Consider the following 18,669-nt stretch of genomic DNA (forward strand, 5'->3'; position numbering starts at 1 on the left):
AGCTGAGTAAAAACCGTAAAAGGTATCTGAAAATTTATTTTTATCTAAGCTAAAGCTATATCTTGTCTTCAATTGGAGTAACTTTCATGGCTGTAGGTCATCTACAACCTGAATGGGAAGAGAAAGAATAAGAAAAAACGGGTCCTCAGTCCTTAGCTTCTAACTGAGCTAGCTGCAGCAACACACTCTCACTCACCTTTAAGCTGCTAAAGCCCCCCTCCGAACAAAGGACTGCTGAGTAAAAACCATAAATGATATCTGAAAAATTATTTTTATCTAAGCTACAGCTATATCTTTACTTCAATTAGAGTAACCTTCATGTCTGTAGGTCTTTCACAACCCAAAACGAAGCACAAACAAAATGGCTGATCCCACCAGCTCCTCCCTTTGTTTAAACTGCAGCACCACACTCTGTCACCTTTAAGCTGCTATAGCACCCCTCCGAACAAACGACTGCTGAGCAAAAACCGTAAAAGGTATTAGAAAAATTCTTTCAGTGAAAGAAACATCTATCCTTTGTCTCAGACTGGGGTAACCTTCATGTCTGTAGGTCTTTCACAACCCAAAACGAAGCACAAACAAAATGGCTGATCCCACCTGCTCCTCCCTTTGTTTAAACTGCAGCACCACACTCTGTCATCTTTAAGCTGCTATAGCACCCCTCCGAACAAACGACTGCTGAGTAAAAACCGTAAAAGGTATCTGAAAAATTATTTTTATCTAAGCTAAAGCTATATCTTGTCTTCAATTGGAGTAACTTTCATGGCTGTAGGTCATCTACAACCTGAATGGGAAGAGAAAGAATAAGAAAAACGGGTCCTCAGTCCTTAGCTTCTAACTGAGCTAGCTGCAGCAACACACTTTCACTCACCTTTAAGCTGCTAAAGCCCCCCTCCGAACAAATGACTGCTGAGTAAAAACCATAAATGATATCTGAAAAATTATTTTTATCTAAGCTACAGCTATATCTTGTCTTCAATTGGAGTAACTTTCATGGCTGTAGGTCATCTACAACCTGAATGGGAAGAGAAAGAAAAAGACAAAACGTTTTCTCACACCTGATCTTTTAATTGAGCTAGCTGCAGCAGGTCCCTCTCACCCAGCTTTCTGGTGCTTAAAATGTCCTCCGAACAAACGACTGCTGAGCAAAAACCGTATGAGTTATTCAAAAAATTCTTTCACCGTGAGCGTCAGCCATCCTTCGACTCCAACTATGCCAACTTTGGTGTATGTGTGTCTTTCAGAAAAATATTTATGACGAGTTGAAAACATATAATGTCATTCGTTTTTCTCCCCACTGCTGCTCCAAAACCAATGAAAAACGGCTCTGATTTTCATCGACTTTAGGTCGGTCTGGAGCGTTTTTAAGGAAAAGTATTAATCCTACCGTAATTCTGAAGACATTGTGTGAGTCCAGAGGTTTCAGCCTACAAACTGACCAAAAATGGTGACTCTAGCTATAAATATGTGGCCGTGAGGGCGATTTTAAAATGTTTTTTGGTCTTAAAAAAACGGCTGCCTCACACTCTAGCTTTTCAGTCTCTCCACTCTAGAAGGGTGGATTTTGCTAAAACTTTGTGGCGCTTGAGGTCTGATTATACAAAAACCGTAGCAGTTATCAACATACCGTCTTCAGTTTTAAATAGACGAAGGATTTATCTACAAACTGAGCTTTAAACTGTTTTTCTACATGAATGTATGCCGACACAGTGAGGTGCTGTTTTTTATGCTTTTTTTCCCTCTCCCCATTCATTTCCTATGGGATTTTTTTTGCGACGTTTTCGCTAATAATTCGCAAACCTTCGGACTAATGAGAAAGTTTTATACAAGCACGCATCGCACCATTGGTCCCTACGCGTGTGCCAACTTTGGGCCCGATCCGACAAATGGTGCGTGACTAGTTACACGCCGAAGTTTTTAGGGGACGAGGAGAACTATAAGCTATAATAATAATACGCGGAATAAATATGTGCAATAGTAATAGGTGGGCCATGCCTTCGGCATGTGGCCCCCCTAATAAATCTTGGTGTTATTTTTGATCAGGACCTATCATTTAAATCCCATATCAAAGAGGTTCTAGAATTTTCCTTCTTTCATCTGCGGAATATTGTAAAAAATTAGAAATATCCTGTTCAGGGCTGATGCTGAGAAACTAGTCCATGTATTTGTTACTTCAAGGCTGGAGTATTGTAATTCATTACTATCAGGAAGTCCACAAACTGTAGTTAAAAGCCTTCAGCTTTTAGAATTAAAAACAGAGAAATTAAAAAGAGAGATTATATGTCTCCTATCCTGGCTTCTCTTCCTTGGCTTCCTGTTAAATCCAGAATAGAATTTAAAATCCTCCTTCTCACATATAAAGCCTTAAATGGCCAAGCTCCATCTTATATCAGAGATATGATTGTTCTTTATGTTCCTAACAGAGCATTTTGCTCTCACTCTGCAGGTTTACTAGTGGTTCCTATAATTTCTAAAAGTAGAATCGGAGGCAGATCTTTTAGTTATCAGGCTCCTCTCCTGTGGAACCAACTACCAGTTTTAGTCCGTCAGGCAGACACCCTAGTTTCTTTTAACGGTATCTTTAAAAATTTCCTTTTTGATAAAGCTCATATTTCGAGTGACTCAGGTTATCCTGAGCTATCTCTATAGTTATGCTGCTAAAGGCTTAGACTGCTGGAGGACATAGGGACCCCTTCATCATTCTGCTTCATTCTATATCTATTCTCCAACTCTACAGAATCTGTTAGTTCAGTCTCTAGTGCTATGCTCTCTCTTCATCTGGCCTGTTCCTGTTTGGCTGTGACACCATCCTGGAGAGAAATATCAGCTGTGCTGCTGCAATCAACAACTCTGCTCATAGATATTTGAGCTCAGCCTGTTTTTCATTGTAATCCCGTTTCTGATTGTGACCGACTGGATGTGCTCCCTTCATCCTCTAACGTAGGGACTGGCTCGGAGTTTGTCTGCCTGGCTGTGTGTTTCCTGGACGGGGCTGCCTGTGGAGCTGGTTTACAGTTGCCTTTTGTATCTCTGCTTCTTTCTGTATGTCTGCTTCTGTCTCCTTGAACCCCAGTCTGCCTTGGCAGATGGGCACTCACACTGAGTCTGGTTCTGCTTGAGGTTTCTTCCTGTTAAAATTTAGTTTTTCCTCTCCACTGTCGCTACAAGCATGCTTGGTGTGAGGGATTGTCTTCGAGTCAATGAGTCGATGCAATCAACTGGTTTTCCTTAGATAGAAATCTTTGAATCAATTTGAGTGTATGATCTTTCCAATTCACGTGTTGTGAATTGGTGCTATATAAATAAACTGAATTGAATTGAATTAAAAGAAGACACAGGCAACCTGCACAGAATAAATCACCATGGTGACATACAGTACATGCTGCTGCTTGTACTGTATGTAATTTATAGTGTTTTTGTGAAACGGGCTTCACACTGCAGTAGCCCTAGAAGACAGAGCAAAATTTTTCTCAGTTCTTGATTGTGGGCCTCAAAAATGCTGGCCAGAACTGGAGCACAAATCAAAAGTCTATCTGTGTATTTCCAAAACTTTTTGTGGCTCAAATGATCTTGCTCTGTGGTGAATTACAAGCAGGCTGGGCTTGCGACATGTAGTACATTAAACTCCCCCTGTATGGCAATAAAGTCTCCAAGCTACCACACTGTTTGACTTCCTCTTTCTTGTACCAATCTTCTTTTTATGCACAAAAACTAAACGCTATGTGTTAACATTTTTGCCTGAGTTCAGCATCTTGGCTTGTTTAGGTTTTCTCTCTGTGCCTTTAAACACTTGTGCAAAGAACGCATCACATTTTTCTTTTTTTGTTATATTGACATTTTATGTGTTTTGTTTGGTATGTTTGGGCTTTTATTTATGTCTTACCTACTGATTTCACTCAATCGCTGACACCACATCTTAGAGGAGGGACTAATCAGTGAGAACAGCTGCAATATGATTGGAGTTGAAGTCTGAAGTGTGAAGAGTTCAGGAACCAGCATGAAAAAGAAAGAGAGGAAGGGCTTGACTTACAAAGGGTTTTTTTTATATTGATTCTCTCTTTGCTTGTCACACTTACAGAATCACACGCTGATGCCTCAAACTATATGTGTGACCAAAATGAAGGTTGGGTGAGAAACAGAGCTGAACAGAAAGTATGTGAATGTGAAAAAGAGAGAGAAAGAGTCATAGAGAGATAAGTTCTGCTCCACCCACAAGCATCCATGTCCGAAGTGAGGGGGAGGTGAAACCATGTAGAGTTCACTGTGCTGTTAACTGTCATTATTTAGTTGTTTGAGTCAGGAGAAGGGGGCTTGTCACCACATCTCTTAAAGGTAAAAAAATCTTTGTATTTTTTAAGCTGTTATTTACCTTTATTTATCTTTAATTAAAAAAGAATTGTTTTTTTTTTCATGAGAAGTGCTTGCCAATCTCATATTGTTTTATTGCAAGCACACACAACCCTCAGGCTGTAAACGTTTTATAACCCTGTCCGATTTTATATTTGTACCCGTTTGTACCTTCTAAAAGTAGAGATATATATGCATGCATAGCTATACTTAAAAATAAAGCTGTACTTGTTGTAAAGTTGAGACTAGGTTTAAGGTAATGAAAGTTGTGATTCACTGGTGATCATACAGTTCAAGAATGAAAGGTTTAAATGTGGAAAAGGTGACACATGCTGTAAAATCATAAGACATTTCTTCCTTTAACAGGGAGCTAATGGCTCTGCTTTTTGTCATTAGTGTAGGTCAGCAAGGAAATGTCTCCTAAAAAGAGAAGAGGGAGCATGCTTTAGATGAAAAGAGAGCTAAGTGTTTAGTTAAAAAAAAAAAAAAAAAAAAAAAAAAAGGCCAACAAAGGGGGAAGTTAAAGAGTGCAGAGAGAATAGTTGTGCTGATAATGTACAAAGTTTTTATGACAAAGCAAGAAAAAAATCCTGTTCTTCCCTTTTCTGATGTACAAGGTTACCCAATTGTTGGGGGGGGGGGGGGGGGGGGGGGGTGTTTTGCCGTGTGAATGTCACATTTTTAAAGAACTGTCATATTCTTTAGTTGTTGCACAGTTTCTGTATGAAAGCAGTCTAAAATGGAACTCTTTTAGTTTGCATATTTTTATATTTTCTCCTCACAATTAAATTTTTAATATTTAAAAGGTTTCAGTCCAGCACGCACTGTAATGTAGACTCCCTGTGGTGATTCAGTCATTCGAGTAAAGAGTCAAACCTTCCGGGATTTACTGGTGACTGCATCAGTAAACCTCAACGTCATTGCAGAGACCACCTGTTGTCTTCGAACCAAACATCCCCACATAGTCCTCTGCCTCTTGGTCCAAGCTATTTTAGGTTAAAGCTACGATGTTGTGGGAGCTAATTTTGCACCTCCTGCAAAACCCTGCAGTGCAACTGACGTGGTGCTTTGCAGGCAACACATGCCCAACTGCTTTTAAAGACGCATGCCACTCAGAAAAGCATGGGTGAGGGCCATCGGCTTGGGGGAGATGTGTTGCAGTGTGAAAAAAAAAATAGCTCTCTTGACTTCTCAGTATGTTGCAGGATGACATTGGTTGTGGTTTGTGGGCACTCAGGCGTGAAGGATTATGAAAAAAGTGTAATTGACAACAAAGCTAAACTGGGAGTTTAAAAGTGTCCTGCTAAAGACTCTGTTGTTTGTCTGCACATTGACATGTTGTCTATCTTTAAAAAAATAAAGCTGAAGGGCCTCTAATGTTTTCTGATTATGATTTTTCTTGACTCAGAATTCCATCCCATTGGAGCTGCAATGACTTCTCATGCAAGGCTTCGAAAGGAGAGGGTGGGTGTGGTGGACTATGATACACAGATAAAAGGTAAAAGTAGCCAGATTAGAAATTTTCACACCTATCATCATGCCACATTCTAACTTTGACCAGCAATTTTGTGAAAAATCCCTCTTAAAGCCTGCTACATTGGTTTCAGAATTAATGATTTTAGATTCAGCTGAGCTATTGTTTTAACCCTTTCCCTCAATATTTCCAGAGGTGCGATGCCAGCTCGTAGACCAACTGAAGGTGCTGGACCTGCAGCTGGAGCAGAAGACCCAGCAACTGCAAGACATGACTGACTACCTCCGCCGACGAGGCGAGATTGAATCGGAATATTCCCGTTCTTTGGAAAAACTTGCAGAAAGGTTCACCTTGAGGATCAAAAGGTAATGGTAATATGGTAATGGTTGTGCAAAGGAAATTGTTAATTAGATAACATTACCTGAAACCTTTTCCCCCTGCAGGAAGGAGCCCAGCACTCACTCTGTCTCACAGGTCTGGCTGGCTCTCCTGGCTCAAACCCGCCAAGAAAGTAGAGACCACAGCGGACTCGCAGAAAGTTGCAGCAACATCCTCATTCAGCCCATAATGTACTGTCTGGATTACACACAACGTCTGGCTAAAAAGGTACTGTACTGTTAGAACTGGACTATAACAGAACCAGAGACTGTTCACTGATAAAAGTTCAGTATTTGGAATATAATTCATAAGTTATTTCAGTAATTTAGCAAAGTTCTTTTTTTTTTTTTTTTTTTTCTCAGGAAATTATCTGATTTTTCATTTAAGGCCTATGTTTTTTAAACAACCCAGCAACGTGATATCATAGTAATTAAAGGTTCTTCAGGTAGTGGAAAATGAAATATGCATCTTCATCTTCTTCTGACTAAACTCCTTAATCTATATATTTATCTCTATCACAAATGGAAGCTATTCTAGCCATTACGGTAACTCCATCCGGTTCTGTGTTATGTAGCTCTATAGTGATCCAGCATGACTCTTCAATCATATTCGAGAACAGGACTGTACCTTTTTTAGACAAATGATGAAGAAAAACTCAGACGTTTCTAATGACCAGAGGAGCCAGGAAGTCAGATTCAGGAAGTGTTAACAGATGATATAAAATAAGAGGTAGTGCTGTGGGGGATACATGAACAGATCCTACGCATTTAAACCACCTTAAAACAGAAAATATTTTGTGTTTACTCTAATCGTAAATAGTAGCAATGTCTCAGTGCTGGACAATATTTATGTTTTCTTAGCAAAGCTGTTTTTGGTTTTAAATATTCAAGACATTTTGAGAAATAATAGTGATAAAACTTTAAATTTATTAATGACAGAAGCTACATATCTGAATAATAGCTTTTGAATGTATTAACTGAAGTAACATTTGATTTTCTAATTCACTAAGGTAGGCCTGTGTGGCTCACTTAAAGTGTGTCAATACTGACATATTTCAGGGCTTGCTGTGTTTGTTTTGTGCCGTCTGTGATATTTTGTCTCCATGTCCTGTTTCAGAGTAAAGACCTTTGTACCCAGCTGCAAGACGGACTACTCAAGGTTACCACTGAGCTGCAAACAGTAAGGAAGAAACCAGCTGGTTGAAGCAGTCTGTATTTCCTCTAAAAACAGGAGAGAGGAAAAAAAAGCAGTGCATGTTGGTGTCTATGTGCAGGCTTGGCGGACGTACCACCAGTACCACTCGGAGTTCGTCAGTGCAGAGGGAAAGTTAAGGGAGGCTGAGAAACAGGAGGAAAAGCAAAAGCAGAGTGCTGCTAAGAAGCTGGAGAGGTTGATAGAAAAAGTAATACATTATGTATATGTTTTTTTAAATTAAGCTTTTTTTGTTTGTTTGGATGTTTGAATTTTAAAAATGATTTTGTTATATAGAGACAACTTAAAGTCCAGGAGATACAGCTGAAGTGTGGCAAAGCAAGGAACGACTACCTGCTAAACCTGTCTGCAGCAAACTCATCCATGAATAAATACTATCTTCATGACATCACCAATCTCATAGATGTAAGAGCTTCAGTCTACACCTTTTTCTTCATGCACCACCCGACCTTGCAGCTCATGTAGTCTGTTTTCTTCAGTGTGCAGATTTAGGGTACCACCTCTCTTTGGGTAGGGTGATAAAAGCCTACTTGGCTAGACGGTCATGGGCCCAGCAGAACCTGAACACCGGCCTGCAGCAGCTCCAAGAGGCCGTGGATCACCTTGACCAGAGCCGAGACAGAGACAACCTTCTGCAGGACCACTACAATACCTTTTCTATGCCTGTCCGCTTCCCCTACCAACCCCATGAAGAAGACCAGGTGCTGTTTTTTTTGTTTGTTTTTTTATCTATGGTCCGTATGTGACTTTAGGCAGTGCAGACGACTCAATGCTTTCTTGCATTTTGCAGATTTCAGAAGTTAGCGCAGAGTGTGAAATGAGGTGCGAGATGGAGACCCGATTCAAGCAGATACAAGCTCGACTGAAAACTATGACTGAAGAAACGGAAGAGGTAAAGATAATTCCCCAAAATGTGGCACCTCGGTAGCTGCTTCCAGATCTACTGATCTATAACTTAATACGTTTATAAAATAGAGAAAATATATATGTAATCAAAGCACCAATAATTCAGAACTGAAAAAAGTATAGGAAAAATAAAACAAAAGACTATAATCTTCACTCACAGGTCTGGATTGTATATTAGGTTTGTAGTTAGTGTCATTTGTCCTGTCATGATTTTACTTAAACATTTCCTTCTCTCTAAGTTTATGGGTCTATTCTGTCTGTATAAAACATACGTCACTAGAAGGAAAACGATAGTCGATTCCTTTGTTCTAGAATTTTGGATTCTGATCTAGTGAAAGAACACAACAGTCTGTTTTTCTGCAAAAATGTATTTTCTGACAAAATTATTTAGATTTCTTTGCTTCTTTGGTTTAAAAAAACACTATTCTTCATGCAAATGTGATTTAACAATGATAACATTAACGAGATCTGTAAAAAGGCTAACTTTAATAATGCACTCTAAGTTCAGTAATCTTTTTTTTTTTAAATGCCTGTGGCGAAATCATAGATGTTAAGTGTTGGCAACAAAGAGCAGACTTGATTTTTAATAAGATTTAAGCCAATTTCATGGAATATCTGCTGGATCCAAAACCAGTTTGGGAGAACAGTGAGTTGCTATTGGTTATCTGCACAGTCTTTATGAAACAAAATAAACTTTCTCAGAAACGAAACAAAAACAATGTACCTATTGAGCTGGAGAGATTTCAGATTTTACCAAATATTAACCACTTCAGAGTAGCAGCGGAATCTATTTTTTTTTCTCACCACAGAAATGCTTTCTCAACAGAAATGCAGACTTGTATAAATTTGCAAAATAAATATCCCAAAAATCTAACATTAACAATATCAGAAATATGCAAACAATCTCCTTTAGTATTACCAAGTGAAATTAGTATAAAATTGGGATACAGCATTTGAATATTTATTCTTTCCAATGTATCTATATCTTTGACAACTGTCAGAATTAGACAGCCTTTTAATCAGAAGAATGGTGCACAAAACACACAGATAGCAAAATACACAACGATTAATGTGATTCTTAGTGCTTAGATGCATTGTAGAAGTATTTAAGTTTGGACAAACGTATGTAAGCTCATAATCTTAAAGTTGAAGGGAAATGGTTCCATGCATTCGCATTTGCTGTACGATGCGTTAAATCTTGATAAAACATCACATCTGATATTAGAGCTTTATTTATTTGATATAAACCCTAATTTGATATAAACCTTGACCTTGTAGCTTTAACCTTATGTTTGGAGTGGCTCTGCAGGAAGATGAATTTCAACTACAGTTGCCGTGGCACTGCTGAACAAAACTGTTCCCACAGCATGGTGCTGCCATTGCCATGTTTTAAAATATCACTTTAACAGTACATCAAAGTGAAAGGCATTACAGATTCTTCCCAAACAACAATTTTTGATGTTGGTAATATTGTAAAAGATTATGTCTTATCAGGGTCTTCCTGCAATGTTTTAGTCCTCCAGTCCCTAACATCACAATTGAAAATGGGCTGGTTAGTTGCATGTGAGTTTTATGTAAAGGTTGAATCATGTAGCCGCTTTGCTTCTACTTTAATATGATATGCTACTTTGTACAACTCCGTCACATGAAATTCCTCTAAGTTATGTTTCAGTTTGTGGCTTTAACATTGAAAAAATCTGAAAAACTCAAGGGAACATGAATACAAGCCCTTGTATTTGATAGAAGAGCGGAAGAAAATCTTTCGTCGCTAATTTTAAAATGTCATGGTGTAGTGTCTTGTGAGGTTTGTGCCTTTTTTTGTAAAAGACTTCTGCATGTCTCATTCAATGTTATGGGAAGGATGTGTTTACAAGAATAGCATTGACTTTGACTTACGAAACAAGAAAACATACTCTAATTTTGGCCCATATATAGATTTGTTTTTCTTGTACACATCTGTCTTATCAATATTCTGTTCTGAGTTTAACAGCATGCCCTGCCACTAGAGCTGACGATGTCCGCTTTCACACAGGCTGGTAAAAGCATGTCAGCAGCAAAGTCCTCTCTGCTGGCGGGAATTGGTGATGATGATCTGGAATCCAGCACTGGTCTTAGTCAGGCGGGCAGCACTGAGAATCTGACTATGAAACCCAGCGTGGCTCGCCGGAGGGCCAACCTCCTGGAAGTAGAAAACCTCTACTTGGTTGTGAGTCTGCAGACCAGAATTAGGACGCCTTTCAGGAAACTTCCCTGATAAATGTTGCAACGCTAGTTAATCATTGTTTGTTCGGTTTTGCAGAAAGTAAAAGAATATCTTGTTGGCGGCTCACTGGTGTCAAAGCTCCAAGCTAAGCATGATCTGCTTAAGATAGCAGTGGAAAAAGGTAGCACTTCTGCATTCTTCATATCAAAACAAAACCAACTGCAGACAAAATGTTCTATTGTTACACAGCTGCTGCACTGTTGTAATATTACAGTATTTGTCATTTACATTTTAGAATTGTGTTCCCTTTTTTTGTTCCTTTTTAATTTCAAATAAATCTCCTCTTTCCTCCTAGCTGAAGCATCAAATGGACATCAGCCTAGGTATAATCTCACATTCTGGGCCTTTAAAAAAATATTATTGTAAGATTAAACTGTGCAGTTCAAGCATTTTTCATTGGGAAATAAAAACTTACGGGTCTATGTTATGGGTTCTGCAGGTTTTCTGGGAAGTCTCTGCGGATCAGAAAGAATCAATCAAGTGCCAATTTCTTTCACAATCAGAAACTTTTCAGCGGAGACATGTTGTCCTTTATAAAGGTAGAGTGAATACCCCCACCCACACACATACCCCTATTTTCCATATTTCTAGTGGTAGTGATAGTGGTAGCATTATTTTCTTACATGATAATATGTAATTTTTTGTGATTTAATAACGAATATTACTTGGCAACATAATTCACTCAAACATCTTTTTACTCATTTCATTTTCCATGGTAATATTTGTGGATCAACAGTAGATATCTTTTTTTTTTATTCAAGTAATGCTTTTATATTTCCTACTGTCTTCAGTTTTTCAGATATTTTATATACTAAACCTTTTTTTTGTTGTTGTTCTTGCTCTTTATTAAGGCTTCAGGACAACAGATTCCATATGTTGTAGAAAGCTGCATTCGCTTTATTAATCTTTATGGTAAGTGTTCAAAATCAAGGAAGCCTCGAACAAGTACCATTCATCGTTTCTCAGTGATTTACCCTGATGCACAGTGTGTGTGTCTATATATATACTATGCCAGTTGAAGGAAAATAAGTTGCTTCAAAAAACTGTATGGTTTCCTCCGTAGGTCTTCACCATGAAGGGATTTTTAGGGTTCCAGGATCTCAGATGGAGGTGAATGTCTTGAGGGATGCATTTGAAAGAGGTAGATCTGTGTTTTTGAGTATCTGTTTTTGTTGGGATGATCTGTAGTTACCAGATAGTTTCACTCTTCACGGAGAGTTAATAATGTGGGACAGTGCGTTGTCATCTTCCCTACAGGAGAGGACCCGCTGTCTGAACAAAGATATGATTTGGACTCTGTGGCCGGAGTGCTGAAGCTCTATTTCAGATGTTTGGAGAACCCTCTGTTTCCTATAGAAAGCACCAGTCAGCTCTTGCAGTGCAGCCGTAAGCGTTTCTATAAGAGGAAGCATTTAACTTGGCTTAGGATGATCAGCTGATTTGTCTTTCATTGCATTTCCTCAGAAATAAAGGATGATGCAGAAAGAGCTGCTCAGCTCAAGGCGATTGTCTCCTCCTACCCTGAGCCTGTGATTGTTGTCATGAGATACCTTTTTGCCTTCCTTCATCAGTGAGTACTGTATCATACTCAGATTTTTTTACCCTCTTAAAAAATCTGATGCAATTAATGCATATTTGCATTCTAACCAGAAAACAAAGCTAAAAAAGGTAAAAGCCCAAGAAATACAGCTTAAGTTAGAGGTTTTAAACTCTTTGTATCACTGTATTGGCTGATAAAATGTAATCTTATAAAGGTCGTCTGCCAGTTCTGTATCGTTAAAGGAGCGTATTATTACAGATGAACTTTATGGCCCTTTTTGAAAACGTTCAGACATGTAGAGCCTTTCCAATTTTTGTTTTACAACCACACAAAAACACCGAAGTACGACTGAAGGTTCGCCACAGGCCCTGTGGTCAAAGACAAAGATCTGAGTGACTAATGGAGAGAAGTTTTACAGCGTCACACACGCAGTGTCATACTATCTAAAAAAAAAAAAAAACTGCCTTTCTCATACAACTAGACATACAGGGGTCTGCAATTAGAGGACTCCAGTCCAGATTTGGAAGTCTTCGATCTGAACCGTAGTACCTTTTTTATTCTCCTGCTCACTCCATGTAGTTTTTGAATAGTTGCCATAAAGACAAAAACTGGTAGTCCTGCTGACTAAAACTTAAAAAAAAAAAAATGTCCAAAAATCAGAGGCCTCCTGGAAATGTTTACGGACCAATTCATTTTCTTAAATTCATTCAATTATTTTGCAAAAAGTTTGGAAATCTTTAAAACCTGGGTTGCCATATGAATGAAGTTGATGAAGTTGGTGCTCAGACTCACTGTTGGCAGAGGAAGGGGGGATTTTCTGTAAACTAAGACTGTCAGTTAAAAACCACCACCTTCCATTAGGCTAATTTTCCATCTACCAATTCGGTTAGACCACAAAGCAGTGTGAATATTGCAAGACAACATCCTGGAACTGAATGCAACATTTTGAAATAATAGGAAGTGAGAAATTCTAATATAGGCATAAATAATTATTTCATAAGTTCTAAATTTGCAGTTGTTAAGAACAGTATTGCTCAGAATGAATGATAATAATCTGGAACTTTCCATTTCCTCAGCGTCTCTCAGTACAGTGATGAGAATATGATGCAGCCTTACAACCTGGCCGTGTGCTTCGGCCCTAGCCTGATAAGAGGCCTAAATGATGATGAGGTTGTGACTCTGCAGCCTCAGATCAATGCCCTGGTGAAAGGAATCATCCTACAGCATGAGAGCATCTTCCCCAGTCAGAGCAAAGTTCAAGGACCAATATATGAAAAGTGTATGACTCTCGAACCGGACGACGGGTGAGATAATTAAACGTGTAAAAACCCACAAAGCATATAAAGGGCCTGCAGGAAACTGGTCAATTATATCTGAGTGTCATTTCTCTTGCAGTGAGGTTATGATTGAAGGAGAAGTTGAAGTGGAGTATTCCCAGAACAGAGATGGTAGGAATGTTTTTATTTATTTTATTACTTCAAAATGTTTTATATATATATATATATATATATATATATATATATATATATATATATATATATATATATATATATATCTACACACACACACTCTGATGGCAAAACATGCTCCTAAGCAGATTTGGACTCACAGTCTTTAGCTGGTAATGGTCCAGATGTGTCTACAAATACAGAACGTCCGAGAGCAAACAGCAGTGGCTGCTTGGATTACAGCAAGATACCACCAGGGGGTGGCCCTTCTGCAGCTGGAAAAATGTCTCTGCAGATTCCAGTTGGCCCACAGTTGAAGCAAAGAAAAACCCTCTCTCCGTCTTGTATGCGCAAAGAGTGAGTAACACTAATTGATATTACTTTGTGAATCAAAATTAATGAAACAAATATTGCATACTGGCATTTATATTTAAATGATCCCTGAATTTGGTTTTATTGTGCAAATCTTTTTCTAATCCTGCCACATCTCAAAACAGAAACCATTAAGTATGATTATATGTGTAAAATGAATAAGGTTCATCAAAAGCTTCTTTTTTTTTTTTAGGTTTACATATTTAAATGCCCATTTAAAAAATATTTTCCGCTCAAAGCAATATGAGCATTTCATGCAACCAAACTGATCATTGATCCCACACAATATCATTTTATTTGAAAAATCCCCATAAGATGCTATCTAAGCTATCTGGTGTTTGAGCTTCACAGAAAACTCATAGTTTTCATCAAACCAAGACATTTCTCTTTAAACCAATCAATGGATGGTTTTTAAAACTGTGATCTGGCCTCTTCTAATGATGCCCATTCCTCAACCAGGAGTCTTTGCTTGGGCTTCTTGCCAATGGCCTGGGTTGGCATCACATCATCCAGTCTTTCTCTGATCACCCTGAAGCAGCATTTTTTTTTTCATCCAAAAGAATAGCAGCCATGGAATTTGAACACATTTTAGCTGAGTACCTAATTATTTGTGCATTTCTATGTCTCCCCCCCATTAATATACTGTATTAACAACAATTAAAAGTTTTTGGATGCATATTCCAGAATGCCCTAACTGAGTAGGCTCTGTACCATCATTTTTAATATTGTTTTGTATAATTAAAAAATTACAGAAAACCAGTAGCAGGCATTTCATAACAGTCTCTTGTTTTTGTTTTGCTTTCTACTACTTTCTTACACATGACAGTACATTTTCTGCCATGTGGAAGAATAATTTGTAGAAACATCTTATTTCGTTTGAACTGTTGGATTTTAGTTTAGATTCAAAGGAAATGGCTACCTTAAAATTCAATCATGAAATATATTATAGATTGTGTTTTAAATATACTGGTGAGTGCAGAATATCATGCTATTCTTATGCCTTTTTATTTCTTCATTTAGCTATTTAAAAACTGTTCAAAATAAATGAAAGAAAGTGGGATATATTTTATTTTTGATTTCTTTGTCTGCATGTAGATTTCAGCAAAACTCATCCTCAGAAGACTTGGTTGTTAAAGTTGATAAGGTCAGTTTATATGTACATAAATATTTTTTTCAAATCATTTCACTTGATATATGGAATGTATTATTACTCTTTGTGAATCTACATGAGGATCTTTAAAGAGCATGTTTGTGCATCTTATGAAGTAATTTGATTAACAAATATAAAAATGCAGTACTTGTGTGTGATTTTTTTTTTCTTAATCTTTATTTTAAGGAGGTCTGTCAAAATATGGAGTCGGTCTTCAAGGAGCTTCTTACAAGACGGTCCCAGCAGGATGCATCTGTCTCTGCTGCTTCTGCTCAGGCTCAACAGAAAAAGGGAAAGAATAATGGACGGAGGGGGAAATGAGCTAGACTATTTAGAGCTGCGGGACTGAGAAAACCAACATCAGCACATGACATGAAGAGGGAGGATGCTGATGAACACCAAGGGGCAGTGTGAATGGCTCTGACAGCAGATCTACTTCTAGAAATGTGAAGCCAGTGAACTATGTTCCCTGCTCAGAGGCACCTAAGACTTAAAATCCTCTTAGCTGCAAATTATCTGATCAACTTTCTGTAGTGACTTTAAATCCACAGAAGTTTATGAAAACTATGAATGATGTAAAATGCAAATATGTTTGCGTATAAATAAACGTTTAAGTTGGTTGGTATCAGCTGAACTGAATTTTTTCAGTTATGCTGTGCTGGTTCTCATGAAATCTTTTATAATAAGATGCAAGTACATCCTAAACAACTGTGAATGCTATGGCAGTTATGTATTATGCCACTTTTGTCTGTTAATAAATACATATTTTCCTTTTTATTCAAGGCAAATAGGTACTCAAACTATATACATTTATGGGTATGAATGCTTTGCAACATTCTTGAGTGCGTTTTCACAAACTCCTCATAATGTGAAGGAGCTGAACATCAAAATAAGCCTCATCATATAAAATGTATGCAGTTCATGGTCTTCACTACAGGTGCAGGAATAGCTGCAAAGAAACATTCCTTATAACCTAAATGGTAGTAAACTCCTGCTTTGGACATCTCTCCCTCTTCTGTTTCATAAAACAACCGTGCGTCTATGACATTGATCTCCTTTGCATAAAATAGTCTAATTTCTACAAACTGTTATTGGAACCTTTTTTATTTTAGATTTTCAAAACAATAAATGTGATGCTCCTGTTTTAAGCTTACTTGGCCTCTTCATTTGCTGTTTAGTTATCAGGAATAGGCATTACAAAAAAAAAAGATAATGTTGAATTTATATATTCAGAAAAACACTGCTGGAAACATACTAAAAGCTAGATGGCAAGAATAACACGTTCTCAATTTGCATTACATTTTTATCACAATTCTTTAAAGCTGAAGTCTGTAAGTTTTTAAAAATCACTTTTTTGTCATATTGGCTAAAACTGTCCCTATGCCCAGACAGCAGTACATGTGATATGTAACCTGTGAAAAAAACTACTTCAATTGGTACCGCCTACTGCCTGTATTTCAATCTGGAAAGAATAATTCGGGACGAGTCAAAACAACCAATCACAGCCAGAGGAGCGTCTGATGGAGTGTCAATCACAGCTCACACACGCTGAAAACCATGGTGACCCTATTAGTATTTTACACTAAATCTGATAGGAACCCTGAAAACTGATCTAAAAATTCAGAGTAAGGACCTGGGGCCTGTTTCAGAAAGGAGGTTAAGTGAAAACTCTGAGTTTGTTAACCCTGAAATGACGGAAACTGGGTTTTCTGTTTCAGAAAGGGAGGTAAGTTAAACCTGAGAAAGCAGAGTAAGTCAAGCCAGTTCCTGAAAGAGAGGTAACTTATACTCAGTTACCATGGCAATTTACTCTGTGAATCTAACCTGGTCGGGAGCAGGTTTTCTTCAGAAAATCCAGAGTTTATTTTGGTCTCCTCCCCTTTTTTAAAGAGGAAGTGGTGTTTAAACACCTCATTGATTCTTTGGGGACATATTCATTGCACACATTCAATCACGTAGAGCGCATCAAAGGGAATGAAATGGCATGTCCTTTTATGGATGATCCTGTTGACGAAGAGGCTGTATTACTTCGTAGGGAGTTACATTTACGTCGGGAAAGGATTTTGAGGCCCAGAGTGGATTTTTTGTCATATCCCTATCCATTTTTATTTGAGCGTTACCGTTTTTCTCTACAGTCAATAAGATACATCCATAATCTCATCCATCCTTACATCAGAAACATCAACCATCGTGGTCGTGCTCTTGCATCCGAGCAGATTCTTTGCGTTGCCTTACGTTTCTTTGCGAATGGAAGTTTTCTTTATAACATCGGGGATGCTGAACATATTAGTAAGGCTAATGTTTGCAGAGCGGTAAGGAAAGTGTGCCTCGCTCTTAAGCGCTTTCTGAGAATTTTTGTATTGTTTCCTGGGCACAAACCAGTGAGAGTCATCAAAGAGGAGTTTCACAGGATTGCAGGTCAGTGGTGTATAAATCGGTTTAAATTAGGCTAACCTGATAAATTACATTCAGTTAAGAATATCTTGCTGTGACCCCTGGAAGTAACCTAATAATTAGAATTCCCTTTAAGATTTCCGAATGTGGTTGGATGCATTGATGGCACACATATTCCGATCATTGCACCTTCTGAAAATGAAGCGGACTATGTGAACAGGAGATCCATCCACAGTATTAATGTGCAGGTACACTGACAGCCTACTGTTTCTAATGGTCAAAGACTACACCACAATACTGTAACATCTCTCATTCTTTGCACTGTCAAGATCATATGTGATGCTGCACATATAATTACAAATGTGGAGGCCAAGTGGCCTGGCTCTGTTCATGACTCAAGAATCTATCGGGAGTCAACCCTGAGCAACAGACTGGAAAGGGGTAAGTAAATGTATATCCTTTACACATATTTCAATGTATGCACTAAACACTTCAGGGGAATTTCTATGCAGCTCTAAAGCAATGTGAACTTTCTTACAGGAGAGATTGATGGCTTTCTGCTGGGAGATAGGGGTTACCCATGCCGACCAAATCTTATGGCCCCTTACCCAGAACCTGAACCAGGCCCACAGCAGCGCTTCAATGTGGCACACTGCAGGACGAGAGCCCGGGTGGAGATGACCATAGGCCTGTTGAAAGCACATTTCCAGTGCCTACGTCACCTCAGGGTAACCCCTGAAAGGGCCTGCGACATTATTGTGGCATGTGTTGTTCCTCTAATTATTGCCATAATTAGAGGGGAGCAACACCCTGCCCTACAATTACAAGACCCTGAGGAAGAGCCCATCAACCCTGCAGATTTCCAGGATGGAAGGGTAGTCCGGGATATGATATGCCGCAATGTCTTCTCAGACTAATACACATGATATCCACCACCACCACAAAAAAAAAATGAACACAAAATCACAGCAATTTATGGTGTTCTTTATTTCATACAAATGCAACCACAAAATAAACTAATTAATAAACAAAATCACAGCAATTTATATGGTGTTCTTCACTTGCTAAAAAAAAAAAAAAAAGATTTTAAAATAGTTTCAATACTTCCTAGAATTCACCTGTGACCATACACTCACCTGTAGCTTTAGTTTCAGAATGTTGATTTCCAGATCTGCCTTTTGGATC

The 18,669-nt window shown here is 38.3% G+C and overlaps 2 protein-coding genes across 4 annotated transcripts; both read left to right on the top strand.

Annotated features, from left to right (window-relative positions):
• Positions 1–4,206: 4,206 nt before the first annotated feature.
• Positions 4,207–16,243, top strand: LOC119782158 (rho GTPase-activating protein 4-like). 3 transcript variants are annotated; one of them, XM_038282974.1, is made up of 22 exons: positions 4,207–4,332; positions 5,756–5,845; positions 6,015–6,186; positions 6,265–6,427; positions 7,316–7,378; positions 7,473–7,601; positions 7,688–7,816; positions 7,891–8,112; positions 8,202–8,303; positions 10,350–10,523; positions 10,617–10,701; positions 10,876–10,903; positions 11,020–11,119; positions 11,432–11,492; positions 11,644–11,721; positions 11,838–11,966; positions 12,045–12,150; positions 13,197–13,424; positions 13,516–13,568; positions 13,718–13,925; positions 15,036–15,084; positions 15,277–16,243. In XM_038282974.1, exons 2-22 carry the CDS (start codon positions 5,779–5,781, stop codon positions 15,409–15,411), a joined length of 2,481 nt encoding a protein of 826 aa, XP_038138902.1. In that variant the 5' UTR covers positions 4,207–4,332; positions 5,756–5,778; the 3' UTR covers positions 15,412–16,243. The 3 variants fall into 3 exon arrangements, with proteins under 3 accessions (XP_038138902.1, XP_038138903.1, XP_038138904.1); XM_038282975.1 differs by having other exon boundaries at positions 13,754–13,925; XM_038282976.1 differs by having other exon boundaries at positions 13,772–13,925.
• Positions 16,244–17,364: 1,121 nt separating this feature from the next.
• Positions 17,365–18,401, top strand: LOC119782252 (putative nuclease HARBI1). Its single transcript, XM_038283140.1, has 4 exons — positions 17,365–17,402; positions 17,621–17,732; positions 17,814–17,925; positions 18,025–18,401. Exons 1-4 carry the CDS (start codon positions 17,365–17,367, stop codon positions 18,399–18,401), a joined length of 639 nt encoding a protein of 212 aa, XP_038139068.1.
• The last annotated feature ends 268 nt before the right edge of the window (positions 18,402–18,669 follow it).

This window comes from Cyprinodon tularosa, unplaced genomic scaffold (genome assembly GCF_016077235.1).
Source record: "Cyprinodon tularosa strain WSP-4 unplaced genomic scaffold, ASM1607723v1 ctg19, whole genome shotgun sequence".
Lineage (NCBI taxonomy): Eukaryota > Metazoa > Chordata > Actinopteri > Cyprinodontiformes > Cyprinodontidae > Cyprinodon > Cyprinodon tularosa.